The sequence below is a fragment of the Lingula anatina genome, chromosome 4, assembly GCF_051362555.1.
Source record: "Lingula anatina isolate TDL-2025a chromosome 4, LinAna3.0, whole genome shotgun sequence".
In the NCBI taxonomy this organism is placed as follows: domain Eukaryota; kingdom Metazoa; phylum Brachiopoda; class Lingulata; order Lingulida; family Lingulidae; genus Lingula; species Lingula anatina.
In genome coordinates, this window is record NC_141770.1 from 8,126,623 (window position 1) to 8,152,363 (window position 25,741).

At 38.2% G+C, this 25,741-nt stretch overlaps 1 protein-coding gene across 4 annotated transcripts in view; it reads right to left on the reverse strand.

The window, feature by feature from the left end:
- The window catches only part of LOC106150780 (uncharacterized), a 77,053-nt gene that overhangs the window by 10,224 nt on the left and 41,088 nt on the right, over positions 1–25,741 (reverse strand). For 3 of the 4 annotated variants that reach the window (XM_087012285.1, XM_087012287.1, XM_087012286.1), the window contains 6 exons: positions 20,262–20,358; positions 11,953–12,147; positions 11,299–11,490; positions 5,822–5,964; positions 3,059–3,263; positions 524–2,767 (listed from right to left, as the gene is read on the reverse strand). In XM_087012285.1, the coding sequence (XP_086868411.1) occupies positions 524–2,767; positions 3,059–3,263; positions 5,822–5,964; positions 11,299–11,490; positions 11,953–12,147; positions 20,262–20,358 (3,076 nt within the window). Of the gene's footprint in view, positions 1–523; positions 2,768–3,058; positions 3,264–5,821; positions 5,965–11,298; positions 11,491–11,952; positions 12,148–20,261; positions 20,359–20,768; positions 22,574–25,741 lie in introns of those variants that run through there. The other variant, XM_087012284.1, reaches the window with a different exon arrangement.

Here is a 25,741-nt window from a genome sequence, read left to right on the forward strand (position 1 = left end):
GAACATCTGCAGTCTGTAGTCTTCCGAGGATTTCATTCACACCACAAACTAATGTGTTACCTAAGCTTTCAGGGAAACTCATTTCCACCATCCACTAATGATTTCTTCAGAATGGATCATGAAAAAAATCCTTAAGTAACCTTTCCTATTTTGTGTGAAATAAGACATTCCATGTGGGAGGAAAAAAATAAACAGAATGAGGTCATATTACAAAGAACATCCTTAGTTTTACCGCCTACCTTCATATGAAACACCTTTCCTCTTAAAATCTTAGGAAAACTGGATATGTAACTGTAATTTTGAGTATTTATCAAAAGGGAAACAGGGGTCAAATTTCAAATATACAGAGAAAAAAAAATCTTTATAATTTTAATCAATAAGGATGCAAAAAAGTGATATCTTTTTTCAACAGCTGTATACACTGAGGGAACTCTATGTGGATGTATCATGGACATGATATTAAATACTGAAAATGATTAAATAAATAAATCTAGAAAAACATTCAATACTGTGAATTTCTTACCCTGTGATGGTTTCTCATTCTGCTGCTGCTGTTGTTGCTGCTGCTGCTGCTGTTGAGCTGCCGTATGTGACCTCAGTGTCCTTGTGGGCTTAATGTCTTCCGCCTCCTCCTCCTTGTTGTTATTATCCTTACTGGTCCCTTCTTTCTCTTTTTCCTTGCCCTTACTGTCCTCTTTTTCACTCTTTCTGCTCCCCTCGCTCTTAACAGAGCCAGAGTCGCCCGATTTGGCGGAGTTTCCATCTTTATCTTTGTCCCTCTTGGAACGAGTGTTGGTAGTGGTAAGATTTGTCCCAGAGATGGCCGTGTTGGAAACCACACATGGAGTAATCTCCATGTCTTTTTCAGTCCTTGAAGTTGTACTAGAAGTAGATGTAGTTGTGATAGTAGGGGCTGTTCTTGGCTGCTGTAGCTGCTTTTCTGTTCCTTCAGGATTAACCTCAGCTGATGACTCAGGGCCGCCCACTATATAGATTGAGGATGTGGGGGAGTTTCTTGTCACAGGCTGTGACAGAAGTTGCTGTTGTTCTTTCTGATGATGTTGTTGTTGTTGTTGTAGCTGCTGCATGGATTGGTCTACATGTACTGTTGCTGTTGTCGTTGTCGTGTTGTTCCCTGCCCCCTGACTACCTGACACAGGTGCGGTGACATTAATAGTCTCGCCGGCTGCCTCGTCAATCTCCATTGACTCCTGCGTAGGGTTAACTACGTACGGCAGAAACGGTTTACTCAGAAGGCGTTTCAGATCACCCTCTCCACCCGATGCAGGCGGAGTCTTTTGGGGAATGATGATTTTCAATGGGGGTACTTTTAACTTGGGCGAGTCTTTATCTGAAGAACTTTTTGGGGAATTTCTGTCGCTTCTTGGAGAAGAGCCAGTGGGCGAGGTTGACATGGCCTCTTTTGTAATATTGTCCAATTTTGGTGAAACTCGGTTTCCTTTTTCAGTTGGCGATGAGAGTTTTCGATTTTCAGCTTTAACTGATGGAGACGTGCTCCTAGACATTTCTGTCGAAGGAGGCGAGGAATTTTTACGTCCATCTTGCTGCTGTTCTGAAATCCTCTCTGATGGAGATATCTGAAGATGTAAGGGTGAGAGGTTTCTATGTTTTTCACTTGTACTGTCAGGTAGGAATTTATCCTTTGGCGAACTTCCCTTGTACTTATCACTTTCTCTCATATTTCTTTCTTTAGTCCGACTACTTTCTGTAGTTCCGAAAGAACCTGATCTTCCTCTAGAATCATTCTTAATCGCTCTACTCACTACAGCTTCTGATTTTTCAACCTTGCTGACCTTAGTTGCAACTGAGGTGCCACCAAGTTCTGATTTATCATGAAGTTTGTTTTTACTACTAATACTTGATGAATCAACTGTTTTCTCAGTTTTAAAAGTTTTAAAGAAGCCAGCTTGCTCACGCTCAGCCTTATTATTGAGGAAACCCACCTCTGATTTCTTATCATTATTTCCTATTGAATGTGGAATGTATAAATCGGCCATATTTGAAGATGAGGACTCCGCCTGATGTTGAGGCGGCTGTTGCTGATGATAAGAAGACGAAGCGTCTTTCTCACGAGAGTCACGCATTGAACTTCTCATTTTTTCCAGACTAGTCAATTCCTCGGTATCACTTATATCCTCAAATTCTGGTGCGTAAGGATCCTTTTCTGGCTGCTGCTGCTGATGTTGCTGCGACTGTATTTGTCGACTGTGTGAAAATAATCCCATTCTTTCATGAATAGTTGGTTTCATTTCCTTTGCAGGGTAGTCCTTGTTCACAAGTGGATTAAATGCTACTGGACCTCCAGCAGAGTCTTTACTCTGGCCAAAAGATGGTGCTGCTTTGGTCTCAGAGCCGTGACGAGCCATGGCCGCCATAGAAAGTCTACTAGTGTCTTTATGATGGATTTTCCCATACGAGTCCCTATTAGTTACATTTGACGTGGGGTCTTTAGAAGAAGAAGAAGAAGAAGAGACAATATCCAGATGTGGATTGTACAAGTCACTGTCTGAACTAGATGATCGTGACACCCTCCTTTTGGCTGGTGACACTTTGCCAGAGACCCCCGTCAGTTTTCTCTCCTCTCCTCCTTCCTCACCCATGTCCATTTTGACGCTGTACGACATATCACCTTTGCTTTTTATGTGTTGGAATTTTAGCGTTAACCTCGGGGAGGATTTATCAAAGAGTCTGTTTTGTTTGGCTGCCAAGTGGGAATCTGGTCCATTATTTTCATATGTGTCCAGACCTGAAAAGAAACACAGTCTCTTGTCAGGAATCAATCAAGTAGATTGGTGATCACTGATAGCTCTAATACAAATTTTGTGTTTGCCCTTTACTTTTATTTTTCAGAACTACCAGCTTTATGTAAAATAGTGTGTGTGTGTGTGTGTGTGTGTGTGTGTGTGTGTGTGTGTGTGTGAGAGAGAGAGAGAGAGAGAGAGAGAGAGAGAGGGGGAGGGGTAAAGAGAGTGAAAATCATTCGCTTCCAAGAATAAATGGACATTAAAATATGAAATATCTAGGGTAAAAAATTTACCAATATGATCTTCCTTATCTGAAGTGACACTTTCTGGTGAAGTAGGAGACCTTATTTCAAGACTCGAACTGTCGCTGCTCGAAGCAATTATTTCCTTCTGTAGAATTTGTAAGATCTCTGGTGCTGCAGCGACATCTATTGGCCGTTTTCCATGTGTGTTCGGCTGCAGCGGATTGGCACCGTGTCGTATGAGCAACTCTACCAGCTGAAAGAATATATAAATGGATATAAAGAATATAGAAACGTATAAGAAAGTGTCCCACCTATCTACACTCAAGTCATATCAATCAAAAAGAGTTTTCTATGTGACCGATTTGTACTGCCATGTTCTCTTTAACAGCGTATTGCACTTTAGTTCTGATTAAATGCCTCATTTATTTTCTGTTATTTAATCTGGGTAAAAAAAAAAAGCTTAACCTTTCAAAGATTTGTCTATCTCTCATTCTCTTTTGTAAGCAACAATGATCACATGAAAACCAATCTAAAATCAATTTTGGGGACAGAAAATGCTACGGATAACCAGATGTCAGTTTTGCTTTATTTCCTTTTTATGACAACTGTCACTTAAAATTTTTAAACTGCAATTAGTCAGTTCTCTGTAAAATCTATTGAAAGACTGTCCTTGAATATACTGAATATGTTTATCAAATGTCACAAATCCATATATCCATAAAAGACAATTAAAATTAGCAACTTGTGTTTCCTTCCAAAATATCTCATTTTCATACTTCCATCTAGAATTTTAGATTTTTCATGTAACCAATGCACATATATAAATAGCAAATTTTCAATAAATTCGGAATAAATTCTTACTACCAATTTCCACCTAGAATTACTTGAGTATCAGGATTACTCGTCAGAGTACCCAGTTGTAAATGCCGACTATATTTATCACAATAGGAGCCCTCAGAGAAAAACCAACAAGACATGCATTCAAGAGTTTAAAATAACTAGATTTCACAGCCCCTGTTCGTATTTATAGCTAATACTTTTCCATAATTTACAGTTTGTTCGACGTACAATCAGTTGACAATCTAATCTAGGAGCGCATTCTCAACGAATTAAGCCAGGCTTTACAAAGCCGGTGACCTAAAAATGGCGGCCGTACATGAAAGAAAAACCGCCTAATCTTTTAATAGTCTCTCCGCCTCTCACACGCCTCCCCACACGTCGTCCCTGCGGGGTACAGTAATTAAATCTCGGCTCCGAACATTAATATTTCCGTGAATATCTCTGGTGATATTATCTCCGTAGAAAGTCGATTCATTGCTGCTCTACGGGCCAAATTATTCCTTTTTCGTCTCTGTTTTCAAAGATAATAGAACAGAAGAACCTTTTTCCTTCGATCGCCTTCAGCCGCCATGCTTTCTTCACCAAGAGTTTAACTGATGAGCATGCGCACTTAATATTTCTCAGGTAGCTTCCGCATGGCGAACGGAGACGCGATTTAATAACTGTACCCCGCAGGGACGACGTGTGGGGAGGCGGAGAGACTATTAAAAGATTAGGCGGTTTTTCTTTCATGTACGTCCGCCATTTTTAGGTCACCGGCTTTGTAAAGCCTGGCTTAATTCGTTGAGAATGCGCTCAAAGACACCTACTGCGAAACTATAGGTTTTCTTTGTTATAAATTTTGAAAGTATCTTAATTCTTTTCCAAGAAATTCTTATCAAGGTGAGATATCATGCAAGAAGTTATTTTTCCCTGGGTAGGAGGTTAAAATGTGTACCTAAGGAAAATGCTACAGGGTCTATTTTAAATGCATCTATTTGGTGACTTCGTAAATGGAAAAATCCCAGGTAAGTATATACACACCAGTTCCTCGAACAAAAGACGTGGATCAATACTAATCTCTGAGCTGGAAGATCATAGTCTCATGAGATAGTAGTAATTTCTCACAAATTTCAAACACTTCGCCAATTCCAACATTTCATTTTTTCCCTTCTTAACTAAATCAATTTTAGTAAATCACCAGAGCAAAGTGCCTAAAAAGATCTCAATTCTGAACTTTTAAATTGTATTTTAAAGGTGCACATGATATACAAGCACAGTTTAAGGAAGTACGTATGCTTCATCAGTTTTGTTTGGATTTACTGAGTAACTACCATATCATGTCAACAATATCTCATGTCATTCTTATGATTCAGCTTCTAGTATGGTTTCTGTTTTTATTCCCAACAGTTACAGTAAAGCTATCACTTATCCATCAAGGGAAATCCCTGGCACTAAGAGCTGTAGCGCAATGTACAGCCCTCTCTTTCAAACAAAAACTTGGGTTTGGGCCACTGATTTGATATTGAAGATGACTCCAATATCTGAGCCAAAACGGTGAAACATTGGCTGAATTGATTATTTCTGTGGGGTTTGCTTCAACATTCACCACTGATGAGAGACACTGAGATTGAAAGATTCTCTCAGTTCCAGGAAAGTAATATCAGGAGATAATATAAACAATACATAAAAACATTTATTATGTTATACATTAAGTTAATGGGAGGTGATGAAACAGCTTTATGAAACTTATTACTTCATAATGTACAATAATAGGAATAAATTCCACTGAAGCCTACATCTTCTCAAAATAGAAGATAAATGGCATTAACAGTTGCACAATAATTTAACATCAATAAATTTAAACACACCCACTATAAAAACACTACATTGCTACTTAAACATCGTATTTTTACGAATTCAACAACCTACACATCTGCTTAACAAAACTACATCAAGTCTAATCACCAAGAAATCTGTGCAATAATTTACCTTTCTATGCCCGTTAATGGAGGCGTCGTGAAGCGGAGTGTCGTTGTCTAGTCCTTGCACGTTGACGTTCGCACCTGCCTTGAGCAGTTGCTTGGCTATGTCCACATGACCATGGTTGCAGGCTTCATGGAGTGGAGTCCATCCTGAAATTGAGAACATGTTTCCGTGGTTACGAGTTAACTCGACTGAAGCCTTACAACAGGAAATTGAAATAAAGTTGCAAATTCTGGGGGGAGAGGGGGGAGGGGGAAGAGAGAGAGAGAGAGAGAGAGAGAGAGAGAGAAGATGAGTCATCCCTAATGCAAATCCAACTTCAAAATAATTAAACACTTCCTACTACATTAATAATAACCCACAAGACAGTGCAACACAGACAACAACTTGTACAAGTATGTATTATTCAGCATATTCCTATAACCAGATGTAACTAGCAGACTTCACCTGGCATTTCACGGAAGCCAGGTAACTAGTATGACAGCTGCCGCATGAACAAATCCCAGAAATTATTTGCCACCAGAGAAAGCAGCGCTGTATAATTAAACTTAATTGCAGCAGCCCCAGAGAACTGATTTCATCTACACATGCCAGTTGTGCATTCTGGTGTGAGATGATAGCAGGCAGTGTTGTTTCTATACACTAGGTCATATATCAAAGAGGGTAATATAGAAAGTATGCATTCTGCATACAGGTCCATACTATATTAATCTTTCTCTCTGTCGCATGCGCACACAGACACACACACACACATCCGTGCGCGCGCGCGCGCGCACACACACACACACACACACACACACACACACACAGACAGACAGACAGACTCCCTGGATAATACAGCTGCATACCAAATTAATTATTACTTTGTTTGCCAAACATATTCAACAATATAAACCAGTGTTATCAGCATTCATATTCTTCTGGCATCCATAACACACAAGTTAACACCACCAAGGACATCACAAGTCAAAAGCAAAACCCCCAGTTTGCATGGACATAAAAAAACCAACCTCTCCCCTTGTATCTTCCTCTTGGTCAGCGAGCTGGACATAAAAACTGACCTTGGCCACAGTACAGGTCAATACCTTCCTTCATCAGATGGCTGTGCACTGACCGGTGAACTGGACATGAGCACTGACCTCTCCCCACCCATATCCATACATCAAGGCAATGTGACAGGTTGACCTTTTCCTCAACCTCTCCTATATATGCACCAAGTAATCTTCCTGGCATATGGCTATACGCGATTAACTGAGCTCGTGCATATTTTATCTGGAGGTTGTTCTAGCAGAGACGATCTCACAAATGCATGCACAATATTATTTTTGGATGTGGAAAATTTGCCCGTATTGCAAGTACACTTAATGTCTTTTATGTAAATGCTGATGATTTTATTTTAAAGAGGATATTTCACCCCGTTTCCATAGGAAGATGTGCAAAAAACGCAATAGAACTGCTATTTTAACCAGATGATGAAAATGCACATGCAGGCAACACCCATGTCAGGAGAAAGATCTTGTTATTTTTACTGACCAATATATTCAATGAAAATATTTTGAGGGACATGACCTCCCTCCCCCCCCTCTCTCTCTCTCTGTGAGTGCACAAGCCCTCAATGCTGTATGCTGAAAAAAAATCCATCTTATGAGGTTTAGCTCCTCTGCAGTAATATCATATTCAACAAAACCTTCACAATATGGGTTCTAAGAATATGAATGACCTGGAGATATGCCTGTGAGACAGAGTAAGAAAGGTCTCACACAAAGACTGGTACTAAAATAACAGAAATGTTTTCTTCAAACTTTTTTTTTTTCATTACAGGGGTCAAATGTGGTTTCTCACTCACTGAAATCACCTTTCTCACATGCAATGCTTTTTTACAGCTATCAATATGGCACAGACATGGGTGATTCTGCCATCTACTCATATAAAAAATCACACTTCAGGCTCATAATATGCTGTCTTAATTACCAAAGGAAGTGATCTTTTCTAGCTCTGGGTTATGTCGTCATCATCTTTTTGCACCTTGAATTGCAACACTCTCTCAATATTCACTTATTGCAACACTCTCTCAATATTCACTTAAAACTTAAACGGGGAAAGTCAGACATAGAAAAAAATTGAATCAGGTCTTGCTTCTAGGGGTAAAAAAGGATTTCCAATTATGGAGAAAATATCAGAAAATATCATGTCTAAAATATTCATGTTTATTCTCCTTGTCACCTAGCACTCCATGACCTAGTGACCTTAGCTGCCACTTGATGGCGCCACTGCACATAGAGCAAGCAGATGATGGTACATGTGCACAAAAACAAGAAGCCTAAGAAAGATCAAAATGAATGCGGCAAAAACATTTTACTATTCTATTTTGTTATGCATACCGAGCTATGTCCTAAAAACTGTGGGCATGGAAAAAATGCTGATTCAGTTCACTCTACATTATTCCATTTGAGCACACATATAAACATGTTATCATTTCATTAATTTTTCACATAAAAGTACAAAAACATCCATAAACCACACATATTTCTCTCTATAGTGCCCTCAGATTTCCTGACGTCACTTATTTTTTTCATCATGAAAGAGGAAAATGAATCTTTCCAGGTTTCTCACACCAAAATAAGATCAAGCACAATGAAAGGATGAATATCTTACCTTTAGTATATATGAAGCATATTTTCATTCATTAAATATTGCAATTGTATGGAATGCTGATATCATTTACATCCATAGAAAAGACTTAAAAAAAAAAAAAAAACACTTTATATCCAAAAGTACAAAAGTTTACTAACTGAAGGCATTTCATTTTAAACTCATTTTATTTTTTAGAAGGCAAAAAGATCACTAATATGAAGCTTCTTTCCAATATAATAAAGAAATCAGTGTTCAGTAATGATGATGTCATATTATAAACAAACAAACAAACAAACAAAACAAAACATTCATATATCACAAGCTAAAGGGTTTTATAGTTCAAAATAGCTCGGTTTTGCCAGAAATCAGTTTACATAAGCTGCTATTGAATTGGAGGAAAGGAGGCGTAAGCTGGCCATGCCTGAGTACTTGTTTTATTTCAACATCTATATCTAGAGTTGCTGAAAATAAACTGATAATCACTATGGTGGGTTATAATAGGGTTTTATTCACACGAGCAAATCAAACACTGCCCTCTCAGGCTGCATTTACGTCTGCAACCTTCTACGGGGCCTTTCTTTCATATTTGTCTGCTAAAAAACTAGTCCAGCGAGTCACGGGAGTTCAGCAGTGCTAAGGTCAATGGAGATCTACTTTGGCTGTAAACTTCAGGGGGCATGGATGACTAATAACTCACCAGACAGCTTGCCTGTTGCAAAACAACTTCATATCATTGTGGAAATCCCTAGACCACAAGAGGTCTATTTTTAAATTTTGGCTCATGTCCAAAAAAACAGAACTCCCCACCACAAGAGGCCCTCCCGGTATGGTGGTGAATAAGGGCTGATGAAGAAGCTGTGTCTACACTCGCACGCATGCACATACCATAGCTACAAACGACCTCATATACGAAAGATTGTTCAGTAGGTTTTGGACTTCAAATGTCAACTTAACCGCAGTTTTTTAAGCCTTTCAGAATGAAAACTGTTCATAATACAAGCAGCGAAAATCATGCTAACACTGGGTGATATTTTTCACTGGTCTATGTCAGCGAATATCTTATTTCATAATCCACATGCCAACCAGGTTAATCTGCAGTTTAGTTAGAACATTTCCATCAACTACCTCTGCTGTTAGGTGAAAAACAAAATCATCAATCCAACATCTCCATCCCTTCCAAACCAATTTTCCCAAATTGTTTTGTACTTTGGTTTGGTAGAAATAAATACGCACAAATAACAACTCACTCCAGGATGAGTAACCTTAAATATGGCAAATAACTGAATACACCTCTACAGAGAGGGCGTATACCTCCACAAAGACAGCCATAATTTTTTTTTTTTTTTTTTTTTTTTTTATGTTTGGTAGAAATAAATACGCACAAATAACAACTCATTCCAGGATGAGTAGACTTAAATAGGGCATATCACTTCCTTATACTAGTAGTGAAAGATTGGCAAGGGGTCACGCTGCCCTTTCAATGACAAATGCCCATGCATATATGGAACAGCACACTGCATATCTCTCCACGGCTTGTACCCACGGAAATACAGAAATACAGGCCCGGAAATACACACACATCAGTTAAGAATACACTGGAGCACTGAGTATAACCAAATTAAGACTTGGATTCACATGACCAGCTGGTCCTGATAGTCATTAGTCCTGACACAGTCTTCAGGTCAAGTCCTGAGAATTCAAATCTGTTACAGAAAAAATGAATGGATAAAATCTCCAATTTATCGGTCACAAAATAGGTATAATTTTGTCCAATAGGGCACAAGTGGTTTGTCGATTTATAAAACTTTTTTCAGCTATCTTTCGACTGGTCTGAAACTGATTCCATGAAAACTTCATGTATTTCATTAGCAAAAATGAAATTTAAAATCTGTGATATTCAAGACAGATATAGCCTATAAAAAGTTTCAATATTGCATCTTTCAGCTTCAAGTTACATCAGTTGAACTACAGAGTAGTGCCATATAAGTATACTGTTGCTTCATGCCCATTCTAAAGCAACCTTTTTGGCTACTGCCATTATGGAAAAGTACCTGTCCTGTCCAGGAACGGGTACAGAACTAACACATGATACTACTGCGGGGGTTCTCTCCTCAAGGCTACAATCAGGTGTTCTCCGATACCAAATTTACACGAAATGACCCTCATTTTTTAACCCAGTGACAAGGGAATGACCCCGGAATTTTTACGCTTTAGTTTGGATCCAAATTCACCCCTAGGCTCAAAACATAGCGGAAACCTTGCTGCTGTTTAAAAAAAAATTTAGGTAGCTTGTTTATCATCGCGTAAAAAATGCTCTGCAAAGAAAAGAATTCAGACTTGGCCGAGGAAGTAGAACATATTGCTATGGTTGCAAGCCAACTGTCGTAAATCTTTCTGAATCCAGGTGTTGTCTGTGAAGAATTGCTTATCACACCTGTCTAGTGTATATATATGTATCACTCACTAGATTATCTTTCTGATAGGATATGGTGCACTGCCATGGAACTAATAATGACAGCGAAGACTTCATTTTCCTCCAAATGCTGTATATTTCAGCTAAATAAGGTTATATCTGTTGTTGTTGATGGACATATATTGTACAGTATCATATTCCTGATATCTGAGTAATCTCTTTGGAACCCCGACAGCAGCATCAGATATTTGCTGACTTTCAAAATGATGGATTGTGACAGAAGACAAATGTTGAATGCTGATGACTTAAGTATCACTGTCACTGCAATCACAGTAGGAAAATACAACAGAAAACTAGCACACACACACATACATACACACTCACACACAAAAAGACAAACAACAGACAAAAATTCCATATTACAACACCAGTGTACCTGCATAATCCACAATATTAACGTCAGCCCCAGCTTTGATAAGCTTCTTAATCTGCTTGACATCTCCTCTTATGGCCGCCAGATGGAGTGGCGTTTCTCCGCGTTCGTTTCTTTTATTGACTTTTCTGTCCAAAGGTGTCTTTTTACCAATGGGAGTGACACTCTGGGGGGAGTTGGGCTTGGATGAGGACTCTGAAAAAGGAGATCGTCAATAAATATTAATGTGTCTAAGTCCATTGGCTTACGTACATGAAAAAACACTTTCCGAGGACATTTTGGTTGGTTTCTAGAGGATTTTCAACAACTTAGAGTATACAAGTATGCCATGGTATGCTGTTCAATAAAGCACTAGATCAAGGCATTCCAGGAAATTGCCTGACATCTCACATTTCCATGCAATTCTTAGCCAATGAAGCAATAAAAGAAAGACAATTGCTTTAGTCAATACAGGTTTTCTTCAAACGGTAACCTGTAAATGTCAATTTTGGTGAAATCTATCAAGTGCCAAAATAAATAGGTGGCATCGCTGCCAAGCTGAACCCTGCTGCAAAACTCTCTCTCTTCCATAACATTTGTTTGAAATATGTAGAAAATATTGAACCAGGTAATAATAATATTAATAATAATAAAAATAGGCTCTTCTTGTCCTCATACCTTCAGATTCGGCCGTCATCTGCATCAGCAACGCCATCTGCTGGCGCTCTGACAGAGGAACTGTGAGGCGGGGGACACTCCCTGGGGTCTTGGGGGTTCCCATCCCTGGGGTAATCTTGGCCAAGCCAGGGGGTGTAGGGTGAGGAGACCCATCTATCGACCCAGGTTTCTTTCTCTTTGGGGTGGTTTTCTTGTCTGAAGAGAAAAACATAAAATATTTAAACTCTAGAGCCATGACTGCTACATGAACTATGAAATGAACTATTAAATGAAATGGTTTTTGAATTCGTTCCTGATACTTTTCCCTTCAAGCTCAATGTCAACTACACTTTATTCTGTATTTTAAAACAAAATGTCGGAACAAGTTTCCCCAAACTTTATTTTAATTAACGATCTGTGTAGTCTCAAAATACAATTTTTTAAAAATTTTTAATGCAGTTTTAATGTATAACACATGGCATATGCCTGTAATTCAGTGTTTACAAGTGACAAGTTTTCTTTGTAAAAAAGAATGAAGTGAAGCACCCTTCTGCCTAATTAATCAATCTTTTGAAATATTTTAGACTGGCATTCTGTGCCAATGGTAATAAATGACTACAATGCCCCTACACAAAACCATGAAGAATTGCTGATTTGGTTTTAGCTAATCAGGTATATTGCCTATTTCTATACCTCTTGCTAGCTGCATGTATTGTTCAATTATATCCACTTATCTAGATTACATAATACAACACATTAGCCATATATCAATATCTTTACAACAACTAATGGCTTGTGTTAAAAGCAGCTTCAAAGTGAAAAACTCCAGACTCAAATCATGCATATAAATTATCATTACTGCAGCACCTGCTTTTTGCTACCAGGCCACCAACAGCAGACCTAGTACATATGCAGGTCAATGACTTGTTACATAACAAACAGGTTCAAGGATGGACAATGGCCTATTTACACAGTGCACATGAACTAGAGAGGTCTGCTGACACTCACGGGTTAGATAATGTCCCAAGGAATTATTCCAAGCCCCTGCTTGCTATCATATTCTCAGGCAATAGTGAATATATGTTCTAGGTTTACACTACTGCATAAATGTGAACCAAAAGTCAAATATATTGGAATAAAGCAGAAAGTTTTCTTTTTTCAAATGTTGTATTGTATTTTTTGATAACCTCCAATATCCCTAAAATTGCATTTCCTGAGCATCAGGTTTCTATTTATTAAAAAATCAAGAATCTAATCAAATCTGGCAGTTTCAATTAGTAACACAACCAAGAAGTTCAGAATGGGAACCCTGTAAAATGAATTGTTTAAAAGTACCTTAAAAGTACCAGAAAGTTGTCTTCATTCAAACACTAGTTTTGTCTTTTTTGATAACCTCCAATATTGAAAGTGCATTTCCTGAGCATCAGGTTTACATTTTTTTTTTAATCACGAAACTAATAAAATCTGGCAGTGCCAATCAGTACCCTAATTAAGAAGTTCAGACCGGCCAAGAACGCAGGAACCCTGTAAAATCAATGGTTTAAAAGTACCATCCCTATACAGTGCAATGCAATTTTCTCTCAGAACCCAAGGCTTAAAGAATTGTCTGAGTAGGAGGAAGTGTAATTTGGACGAGGGGAGAAAACCTGGCAACTGGCAATGAATCTGAACAAGTCACCAGAAAAGGTCAGGCAATCAGCTACTTTCCCCAAAGGCCAACAATTCTAGTTCAAATTTTCCCCTGATTCCCACTGACATTTAACTAAACCACCTCTAAGCAGGGACCTTTAGTTGTCTATGTAAACGGAATGTTAGTGCACATATAAATAGATATCAAGCACAAATGGTTTTCTATTCAAAAAAGTGGATACCAGCTTTAAGCACTTGCATCTGGCAATGTCATTTCTGCCTTCATACACTTCTGTTTGTGCTGTAAACAACATATTCTAAAATATTTGCTCCAACCCTGAATTTAGCTCACTAGCTCTGTATAAGTTTTTTTTTTTCTTACAATTATCCTAATAGAAAAGTGTATGGCTTTTACTCAGGAATCCTTCAACAATATATTTTAAGTCACTGATAGTTATGGGCATTATGAAATATTTCATCAATCAATTTTAATATATTCACTTATTAAGAAATTTGTGAGAAAGTGTGAAGAAATTTTGATGCACAAAAAAATAGAAACAGTAATGCAATTCCGCCCTAGGGAACTTGGGGTGCGAGAACATTCTCTACACCTGGTGTTTCTTACGCATGAACTTTACTATGGCAACCTAATCAGATGGCCCAGCTTATTTACTGCTTTGAAAACCTTGTCTTCTGAAAACAAGGTCATTTATTCAAGGTATGGTATGTGCACTTCACACAAGGTTGAATAAGAAAACACATTCTATGATGGATGGCTACTATTTCAAACCACAGATATAGTAACTATGTTACCTACCAGTAGAAGACCACACAGACACATGCACACCAATATTATATTTGAAAAGTGTTCAATTTACTTTATAAAATATACAAAAACCTCATGTTCGTTAATGATCGGAAAAATAACGTTCCTGTCTGAAGACACTGGTTCTGAGGGATATGAAACCAAACAAAGACCATGCTAACAAAATATTTTTTGTGTTGTACGCAACAAAATGTGACCATAAGTAGCATGTTATATCTACAATATATCCTTCATATTTCCCTAAAAGTCAGGGTTTATACTCCTGTCAAGTCAAGCATCATTATTGTGAGTACAGACAACCACAAACTTTCCATTTGTCTACTGTGTCCGTGAAAAAGGGCAAGAAATTAAGACTTTTCGCACCCAGCAAGGCAAGCCTGTGGTAAAACAACAGCAGGATAATTTGAAGTGCAACCGCTGCTCTTCAATGTGGTTACTTTCAAAAAGGAATTTGAACAGCAACAGTTTCCTGATTTCACCAACCATTAATGATTTCTGCACATGGTATTTAAGGGTGCGTTCACAGTGAATCTTTATACTAGCTAGTGCGGACCAAGTCCACAGCGACTCTTGATGAATACAATCAAATTAACACACTTCCACCTGGTCTTGAGTGGAATATAGAAAAGCTGACATCATACAAGATACCAGTGCTAAATAACAAAGCACCTTCTGAATATTACATGCCTTATGTATTACATAAGTTAGATATTAGATTGCCACCAAAAATAACTTCAACCCATAACTTAATTGCATTTCAGTATGCTGTATGTCATTTTTCTCCTCAAGTAATACTTGTACTGCAGAAAATGGGGGGGGGGGGGGGGGTGTTTAGGTTGTTAATATGTACATGTGTACATCTTTAAGGTCACAGTGACCCATAAACCATTTAAAAAAACTCATTTATAAATAAAGAGATCAGTTAGTTATAAAGTTCAGGTTAAATTTTATGCAGAAATGCACTTTCAGTGACTTTAGGCTACAACCAGCATGCAAATCATGGCATTATAAACGTGACAAAACAAACTGTAGCACTTCCATGTTGGATCTGCCATCAAATGCCAGTTACTTGGAAAAAAAAAAAAAAAAACTTAATCTCCTTGCTTGCAGTTTCAAGCCACGCACACAAAACATATTTATAATTTCAGATCAAATAGCCCCCTTTTGATTTCATCTTTCCATCTTTCCACAAATAACATAAAACATAAAATACATCATCCTTGTCACTGAAGGGCATCATAGCACCACATCAACCTTATCGCTTTACACAGGCTTGATAAAAACAGGAGATAAGTTTCAGCATCCGACATCCACCAAATTTTTGGCAAAAAGCCAAATCAATATCATAGGCATAACCTTGAACTGAAAAATAGGACATATTCATCATTTCACTGCTCTGCTACTGGCCTTAAAAAAGAATGCAGGTGAAGATATAAATGTATCTTTTCCAACATCTATCTACAAAACCCCATTTTAAAAGCCCAGTTTTCCTTTTAAACCTTGCATTACATTACCAGATTTTATATATTCACAAATATATGACATTTGGTGTAACAACAGGTGGTCAGATATTATCTTGCAAATGTATTCAATCCAACAGCTTTCACTGCATTATTATCACCTTTAACGAGCCGGAGTCCTTAGCACAATCCACTAAAATCCTAGCTCTACAGGTTAAACTTAAGTAAGTCATTCACATATAAAACTGGTCAGGGAAAGAACCCATAACTTACTCAACATCATATACAAGACTTTTTTTCAATGTTTGCAACACCGATTTGTTAGCTATTCAAAATTGTGAACAATGATTCCAGTCACTTCTTTTGAAAAAGAAATGCCATGAAATCGAGTTGTCAACACTCTGTCCTAAAATAGTGTGCACGTCATTAAGGAGGATTTATTAACAAAGCAAATAATTTGGTGGCCAAGTCATTAAGGAGGATGGATATATTAGCAAAGGAAATAATTTGGTCCAGCTTGACTATTGTGTGAAAGTTGGGACAAAAACTACTGATTTGCCATACATTGGGGCTTGGTAATCACAGTGAAAACTGTCATCACACCATTTCTCCATTAATATTGTCTAAAATTGCCAGCCTGGTCATAACCATCTGTGTCTGGTACACGCATGCATTGTGTTGAACAGGTTAACGAGAGATCACAAGTTACTTGTCAACACTCCCTGTTCTGATCATGTGATTAAAATTACAGATTGTAAATTTCTGGTGTGATGGATCGCCCTTTCAGATATTTTAAAAGATTTAATTGCCGTTCCTGGTTCGGTTGATAACCACTCCCCTTATAAACCGCCTGCTGTTCCTATTTGGATTCTAAGAACTTTCCCTTATTTGGTTTTAAAGATGTGACCTCTCCCCTGAATACACATGTCAAATGTTCAAATTGGTTCAAACCCCCTTGTTTTTTTATTACTTTTATTTTATTATTATTATTTTATATTTCACATACCTGGACTTGAAACTGGATTCAAGCCAAGCCAAAATGCCTGACACAATGTTTTGAAATAGTACCTTTTGGGTTTCAATTTTCTATTAGAGATAAACAGACTGAAATGAAGGAAATGCATACAGTCTTCCCCTTTGTAGTGCAATTCATTTAGATATCACGCAACATTATAATGCTGCTAGAGCTGCTATGGCAGATCTTTATAACACTGATATGCTGCTGACTTTAAAAAGGACAAAAGTGAGATAATTAAGGGTGTCTCAGAAACAGTTCTACATAATAATAGTCTTAATTACATCTTTCTTTTGATATTGAACATGACATAACTGTGGGTGTCTGTCTCCTACAGACCAGGTAGTCGTTATCTCGTCTCTTTAATGGTTTCACCTGCGGGTAAAACGAAAATGGGTTTCTTTTCTTCTGTTATTAACCTTTAATGAGGCAGGAAATGTACTTTATATCTAACATTGCTATCACGCCATCGTTAATGCAAATTGAAAACAATCCATGTAAAAGAAATAAAATCTCTTGTGGATGGCGTCCTCTTAAGTAAAGGTTAGTCTTTTTATAAATGTGATACTTAACAAACACCCAATTTTAGACAATTCTGCTAGATGCCATCTTTTGTTTTACCATTGAGACTGAAATGACTAGAGGAAAAATACATCCTGGATGTTAGAGACAATGTAGTAGGAGAATTTGAAAATATAATACTCTATCAGGGACGAGACTACAATTTAGCAAAATGATAAAAAAAAATGGCATGGGATCCAGGGGGCAACTTAGGCCAATGATACTTTTGGTTCCCAAAAAGTCTGAAATCTGCCCATAGTTGGAAAAATTTTATCCCTGCTGTATTTATCTCAAATGAGTGCTTTTTATGATCCAATCCAACCCTGATAAGGAATCAAAACATGATGACAATACTCATCCTAAAATGAATTTACATAAAATTTATCCAGCATGTGATCTAATCTCCCGCTTGCATCTGATAACAACTCAGACTTCCCTTCATTCACTGCTGTGCATTAAAATTAATCTAACCCAAGCTCTCCTATCTGGACTGATCCCCCCATGGCAAAATGACAGCTGTTAAAACTGGGTGTTTTCATTTTCAAGCTGACTTTTAAAATTTTTACCTGGATCAGCTCCTAAAGTCATTTCTTCAGAGGTTAGGAAAAAAATTAATTAATTAATGTTCAAAATAGCTCGGTTATGCCAGAAATCGGTGTTTGTTAGCTGCTATTGAATTGGAGGATAGGAGTCCTGAGCTGTCCACGCCTGTAGACTTGTTTTATTTTTTACATATATATATCTAGAGCAGCTAAAAAAATAAACTGATAATCGCTATGACATAAGGTAGGTTACGCAAAAAAATATTTATCTTTGTTCCAAAATAATACAGTGCCTATGAGCGAGTTAGCCGGTACACCGTAACTTCTGAAAAATCTTGACAAAAAGGACAAAGAAAACATGTCAGAACTAAACAATGGAAAGTGCAGAGTAAAGCGAACAATCCAGTCATCAATATAAAAAAAACCCAACTCATATTCTATCTGTAATTCAGCTCCCCAAAGTTGCAAGAGTTTAAAGAATGGGACAATTAAGGTGTCCTTGTGGTGACATACGTATATATGTTAGGCTGTGTCACAGTGTTAAAGTAATGGGAGTTGCTTGACAGTAAGAGAAACAACAAAACATGTGTTGTACAGCAGTCGGGTCTGGCATGCCCATCACTTGGACACCTGGGGGACATTAATCAAAGAGCGAGCAAAACGTTCTTACAACTAAACCATTTCCCCAATAAGCGTTTCAGAATAAATGCAATTTAACTCTTTTTGAAAAATACTGCTTAAGCAATTCAGCAGCCAGGTCTTACCGTTTCATAATTTATTTATTGACAGAACTGACGAAAGCACAGGCAATCCCTATCCTAAGTCAGCAGTGGAAAAAAATGTTAAATTAAGATGCAACATACTCCTTCAGAAATATTTTTTTCTGGTGGAAAAAAAAAAAAAAAAAAAAAACACTTCAATGTCCATATTCTTGCAATTGCCCCTTATGTGAACCCTGCCAACATGAAAAATGAAAGACACGAAAAAGCTGACACGAACAGCACAGACACCTCATTTCTTATATACATAAATAACCCAAGTACTAGGAATAAATAGTACAGAAACACATGGCCCAAATTAGCCACGAAGCACAGAGAGTTTATAGATCTTACGCACAAATCAACTATGAGGGGGACACAGAGTTCACCTGTACTCTGATATAGATATATGAGCCAGCCAGGTGGGCTGTATTAAGCACACAGGTAGGCTATGTCTACATCAGTTTAACCAGTAAATGAAACCCTCATGCTGATTAGGAGCCCAGGTGTGTTCTCGCCAATACACCAATATGTTGGGTCGAGTCCACATTTATCAACGTCAACCTGTATTTGTCTTCTTCTTCTTCGGTGTGATCTCTATGCTACGTTCTCCATTCCAAGCTTAAAACTTTTTTTTTCTCCAGGCTTGTTTATACTTACGATGTTTTTTCACCTTGCACCCCCCCCCCCTTTTCCGTCCCCTTTTATCAACTGGCATAAAAAGTCAAGGTCATGTCATTCTGACCTGCTGGGTCAGGAAAGCCGCTTTTTTAAGTTGAGAATTGCATGTGAACTTCAGTTTTTTCACCGCATCACATCACATTGCCTACACATCATCATTAGACTGAGCCAATGCCACACATACAAGTACATCATGATTACAATTATCAATGGAAATACCAGGGGCGGATTTAGGCCGTCTTCTGGGTCTTCCGGAAGACGGTCAGATTTTCAAGTTTACATTGACGGGTATCTATTTTTTTTCTGTCAGAAGACGGTCAAAAAATGGGGGATGGCGCAACAAAGATAATTTGGAAGACTGTCAGAAAATATCTCTGGATCCGCCACTGAATATATTTCCTTTTTAGGTCTGACTGAAAAGAATAGCACACATATTGGAATATTTCTCAAAGACATCACTATCACCCAGTATTGTTTCTTCATGGAATTAGTAGGCAATGGACTACTAAATACTACATTATTTTCAAACTGTCTGAATGATGAAGACATGGCTGCTACAAACACTTAATTTTCAAATAATCTCTCTCAGTGGCCAGATTTAAGCCCTCTTCTTAAATGCCTTTTCTCCATCAGTGCCTAACTTCGCTCAGTTTTGCCCCACTTCCTGAATATGTTGTCCTGCTTAGCCAAATCACTACTTTTTCGTTAATTCTATCGCAAAATGGTTTAAATTGGACTAAAACAAGTCAAATCAATCTCTTTGTTTAACCAATTGAAGTTAGTTTTAGCATTTGGCTAAACTGGCAAGTGTAAGTGCTACCCCCCCCCTTCCCCCAAATCACAACCACCTTCACCCACCTTCCTCTTCCTGTGTTCCCTGATTAAACAGCTTCCTCTTCAGTCCTTTTTCCACCTTCTGAGGCTGGGGGGTCTTGGTGGCAGACGGCAGTTTCTCCTGAAAGAAGAGAAAAATAATAAAATCAAGATTTAAAAGGTGTGAATACGGATAAAATGTCATATGTGGCAAACAGAAGTTGCTTGTGTTATATACATCATGAAAACTTCATCAGCACCATGCATCTCTGTTCTCTCCCTCTGGGAGTACGGATATATCTTCTTCTACAATCCCCAGTTCATGCTGAAAAATCAATCGGCTAAAAGTATCAAGGGCGAGATGACATTGGTAGGAGGCATATATAAAACATAAATGAACTACTAAAAATGACCTTGCCTGCCGCATAAATATTAATAAATTGATCATATGGAGTTGACTTCATTTCTGTTATTCACATCCTTTTGCGGGGAAAAAACTGAACCCAAAAAACATACACAAAAATGACACTTTTCGTAAGAACCACATTTTACCTGTAGACTGTTTCGCAGCTGACCTGCTCCTGCACGATGATCATGCACGCGAGCAGGCACATGCTGCATTCCTCCAGTTAAAGTACGTTCAATTTTCCTTAAGCCTCCAAAATTATTCACCATACATGCTGCCATGAGGATGCGACTGTGGGGTAATTATTCTTATGCACTTGGAAAAAAAAAAACCCAGTGTCCAAGAAGTTCAGCTTACAAATCTGAAGTTTGATTCAGAACCTACAGATTTTTCTCTTTCCTTCTTACAATACTGCTTCCACAACATCCGTACGTCAATAACCAAGAGAAAAACTGCATCAACTCTTAAAAAAATATGCTTTCCAAATATTTTCAAAGTCGGAGGGCATGCGGTTTAAGTATGCGCTTCTGTGAGTGAAAATGACAGCAGAGATATTATTACTGCAATAGCAAGTCCATAAGCCACTGTTACGAAATGTTCTTGAAATTTAAATAAATAACATCTCGACTCTCCTCAGGAAGTCCCAAAGCAGCACTGGCAGCTATTTCTACAAACAGCTTGTGAGAGGATGTGACACTTAATAACTAGAATGTCAGCTCTGTTCTCCTTCCAATGGTAAAAATAAAGTGCAAAAGCACAGAGAACAAATTACAAATTACGGAGATTAAATATAAGCCACAAACTTTGCAAAAAAACTTCTATTAGAATGTCATATTTTCAATATCTTAAACGGATGTTAGTCCCTGCTTTCTGACTGCTCCTTCACATAGGGCTTGAAACCTAGAAATGACTCAATTTAAATCAAGTTTGTCAAAACTGTGCGTCTAGTTATTGGTCACTCATATCCATTAACTGGTCATTGAGTTCGAGATCCATTAAGTCCTCAATTATGGGCTGTAATAGTCAGTGCTGTATCCCAATACCACTAATAGGTCAACCAATTGTCCAGCAGTGGGCACTGATCTGCAGTTTCAATATCCAGTCATCAGAATGCTGTGAAAAGCTTCAAACTTTCCCTCATATCTATGAATAATCCACACAGATTTGAAAACATGTGTCTCCAGGTGTGTGAGTGCCACCAACAGTTAGCTCTTACAGTGAAGAAATACTTTCAGTGCTCCAATAAAATTATGATGAAGTCATCACACCTGTACGGCTGAGAATAATACCACCCTCATCATCATCACCACCACAAAACCATCAGCACCACCATCAAGTATCACCATCCAAAAGTTTGATTGCTTGACCTTAAATATGAATCATCTTTAATTAAATTGATGACTGCACACTAGTGGCCTTTGACATCACCTCATGTGGACTCCCAACAGCACATGGTGTGAGTGTATGTGTACACTCCTCTTACTCTCTGACCACAAAGTGTCTGAAGATTACCAATAATAATCACCAAGTACTATAGTACCATCCTACCAGTCCATACAATACAATACATTCTGGGTATATATAAGCTGCCGGCTGCTTGTTCAGGCTATCCCAGCCACAACATGCTATTCACTGCCACCAGGTGAGTCATCATCGGTGTTTCTCTCTCCAGCTTTTCTGATAATAGCACCGAGCCATCCAACCAACCAACTCTGCTGATGCAAGTAAATATTTGAGCACACCCCTCTGTAATTAACATCATATCTGCAGATCTAGGTCACGGGAATAATGGGCAACCTGCCAACCTGCTGTGGCTGAGAATAAATAGTGATATACATATATATAATGGGAAAGAAAAGGACTGACTTCATATGTGTTCATATCAGGGTTGATTTAGACTGGAAACTGGAGAGTAACATCAGTCTTATAACAAAGAGTAGAACATTAAACATGAAAGTTATCCTTCCTGACATCTGAAAATTGGTCTGATTGGTTTTCAAGTTTGCAGGTGCCCTCAAGTGAACAGGGGCCCGTGAACAGATGACTAGGGACTGTTAAGTTGCCGTCCTACCGTTTGCTGTGCATCACCTAATGCCTATCTTTCTCTCTCTCTGAAGGAGTCCAATGACTACTGTAAAAACACCTAAACCCTTCACCCAAAAATAAAAATCAATGTAAACACTCTGCATGAAGTTGAGAATCTCTTTCTACATCACCTCCTGAACTCATTTTGTTGGATTTGGAGGAGGCAGGTGCACATACTTAGCCCTTAGGACATATTGTAAAGAGAGAAGGAAATATGAATAAGAAAATATGCCGAGACTTTAATGAGCCCCTCCTGCCAGGCCGCTTCTGTTAAATCCAACGCTGTTTATCACAGTGGTAAATTACACATCAACCCTCCCAGACTTAACCACTGTTTAATATTTCAATCCATTTATTTCAGAGATAAGTGGAGAGAAAGTACAGTTCACCCAGTGCCGTGATGAGAGAGAGAGAGATAGATATCAGTCTCGGTGTGCCTGGCGATGAAGGGTTAAAGGTAACAGGAGCAGATAGCATACAAACACACTGCAGTGGGATTAAAAACAGGCCACATGATGAAATTGGTGGTGGGGGACCATCCCAAAATGACCTCAGGAATTTTTCAAGGCTTACAGTCATAGTGAGACAGGAACTTTTGACCGACCTGATTATATCCAAGAAAAGTGCTTACGTTGATGGCATACTGTGCTTTGTTAAATAGCATTTAATTTTCTCTTCTGTGCTGTTTCTCTGTTCTTCGACTTGTTCTTAAACAGACTACAAAGATAAACCTTTACTTTCTCTTCATCGTGTAGACGGGCCCAAAAAATCAATTTCCTTTTCATCTTAACTCAGTACCGCTTTTTCATGATTTCATAAAAACAGCACATAATTTTTTCTGCTTCGGCATGCCAGGGAACAAATACAACGTTTCCAGGAGAGGTGAAAGGGGAAGAAAAAAAAAAAAAAAAGGAATCTATAACTGAATTCTCATTTATAAAAAGAACCTGGTGGTCCATGACTTAGATTATCTCTTCTTTCCAAGAAATAAAAAGTTATTTTGCTCAGTTGATGTATATTCTGTGGCAGATTTTTAAAAACTGAAAGTAATTTTCAATGCGATAAATGTCATGTAGGCCAAAATGAATGATATTTATGGCGTTAAGTCATCATATAGCTGTTAATTCCAAGTTCCTGACAGCTTACTCTTTGACTGTTAATTACAAAATGTGATAAACAGCATATGGCAAAGTTTCCTGACAACCTTTCCCAATGACGTTACCTGATGTGGTAATTAACAATAGAACAGTCTGGAACAGTCGAAAACATGGGATATTAGGGTGTATTCCCAGAGATTTAGATTGATCCAGAGATTAAGATTTAGACCAACCTAACTCCCTGGGGTTCACGCTAAATTGCAGTCAGCCGAGCGCGCACCACAGTTAATTACCCCCTTACAGCTTTCAGTAGGCAGGACAGACGCTTAATAAGACGACTAAGCTGCCAGTAATCTAGTGAGACTCCCCACAGGGATAGATCGATCTAAAATCTATGGAAATGGGGTCTTACTTTTAGAGCAGTTGAAGATGCGGAACAAAATACATTTTATCGTGAATGAAATAATAATTTCAAAAAAATTTCACTTTCCCGGCAGTTACAAGAAAACTAATGTTAACTGGTCGTTCCAAAAGAGAAAAAAATCCAAGCTTCACACCTGATGTAATGGTGTGAGACGGAAATTAATTTCTGCCTGGAAAACCAAAATCTAATTAATCATCAAGAAAATATATTGGGATGCACAGCTTTAAGTGAATATGTTGGGTATAGCTGACATAGGGTACTAAAGGAAATTAAAAGGAAGTTTCTTAAGCATCTATATCAGTGTCATGGATGTATTTTTTCCCTATGCCTTTAGCAAAAAAATTTAATTGTGATATTTCTTTATTGATGCAGTTTCTCAACACGGTTTTGATTTATCATACCAATTTTCATTTCAATATGACATTAAAACCAAGATCTGTCTCAGTAACCATAGGGGAGATAGATCATTAATATAATAGGACTATAAAAGATGCCAGTTATCTATTCTCTATTTTTTTTTCCTCTTTTTTACCAATAAGTGGTCGCCAAGGTTGGATAAAAGCAAATTTTCAAAACTGTCAGCTGTTGTCGTTACAAGCATCTTTTGGCCTACAAAAGAATTTCATCCAAATTTTTCTGTGTCCATGGCCCATTTCCAAGGTGGAAGTCTCCTTCATTCACAGGAAGACGCAGGGAAACAACTATGGGCAACAGGCCGCCTCATTAATGGTCGTCTGAGCATCTTAATACTCTGATACAAGTACGGCATGATTCACCCATGAAAGGCTAAGGGCAGTGATTACAGATAATTTGAATGGCAATTCTGTTTTTCGCTATCATAATATCATCCTCACCAATGTCTCTGCACTTCAGGGCCAGTAAAATCCAATCCAAGCTAAGATCTTAGAGAAACTTGAATTGTAATTGGTACTGCGGGGGATTGACTGACCTTCTTTAACTTCAATATATGGATATCACCCCTTAATAGTTATTACAAGGGCCCCTATAAGGTATTCTTAATGCTCAAACATTATATCTACCTGGTTCTTTTACCAATACAGACATCTGTCCTATTCTTTTCTCTAACAAGCCCCTTCTATGGATTTTCAAAAACTATCTAGAAATTTTCTTCCGCCATATGTCACTTGGCTAACTCTACCTCATCTTCAACATGGCCCAAGAGGGGGATTTTTAATCTAAGAAAATCATGTTAGTGTGTGTACCAAGCCAAGTGTTGTTAAATGTCTGGCAGTGCTTGCTTGCAATGACTTGGCTTTTTGTTTCATTAATCCTCTAAGGCCGCATTCAGAACAGCGAACTAACAGATCCGCGGATCAAATATGGGGGGCCCCCTTAAAAGCTTGCCCCAATTAGGCATTGAATAAATTCCCCACGGGGATGACCTAGCAAGCATTAAAATTGGTTGGCCACATTTGATCTGCAGATCTGTAAGTCTAAGAGCGGTTGAGGGATTGGGGTGGGGGTGGGGGTGGGGGTGGGGGTGGGGGGGTGC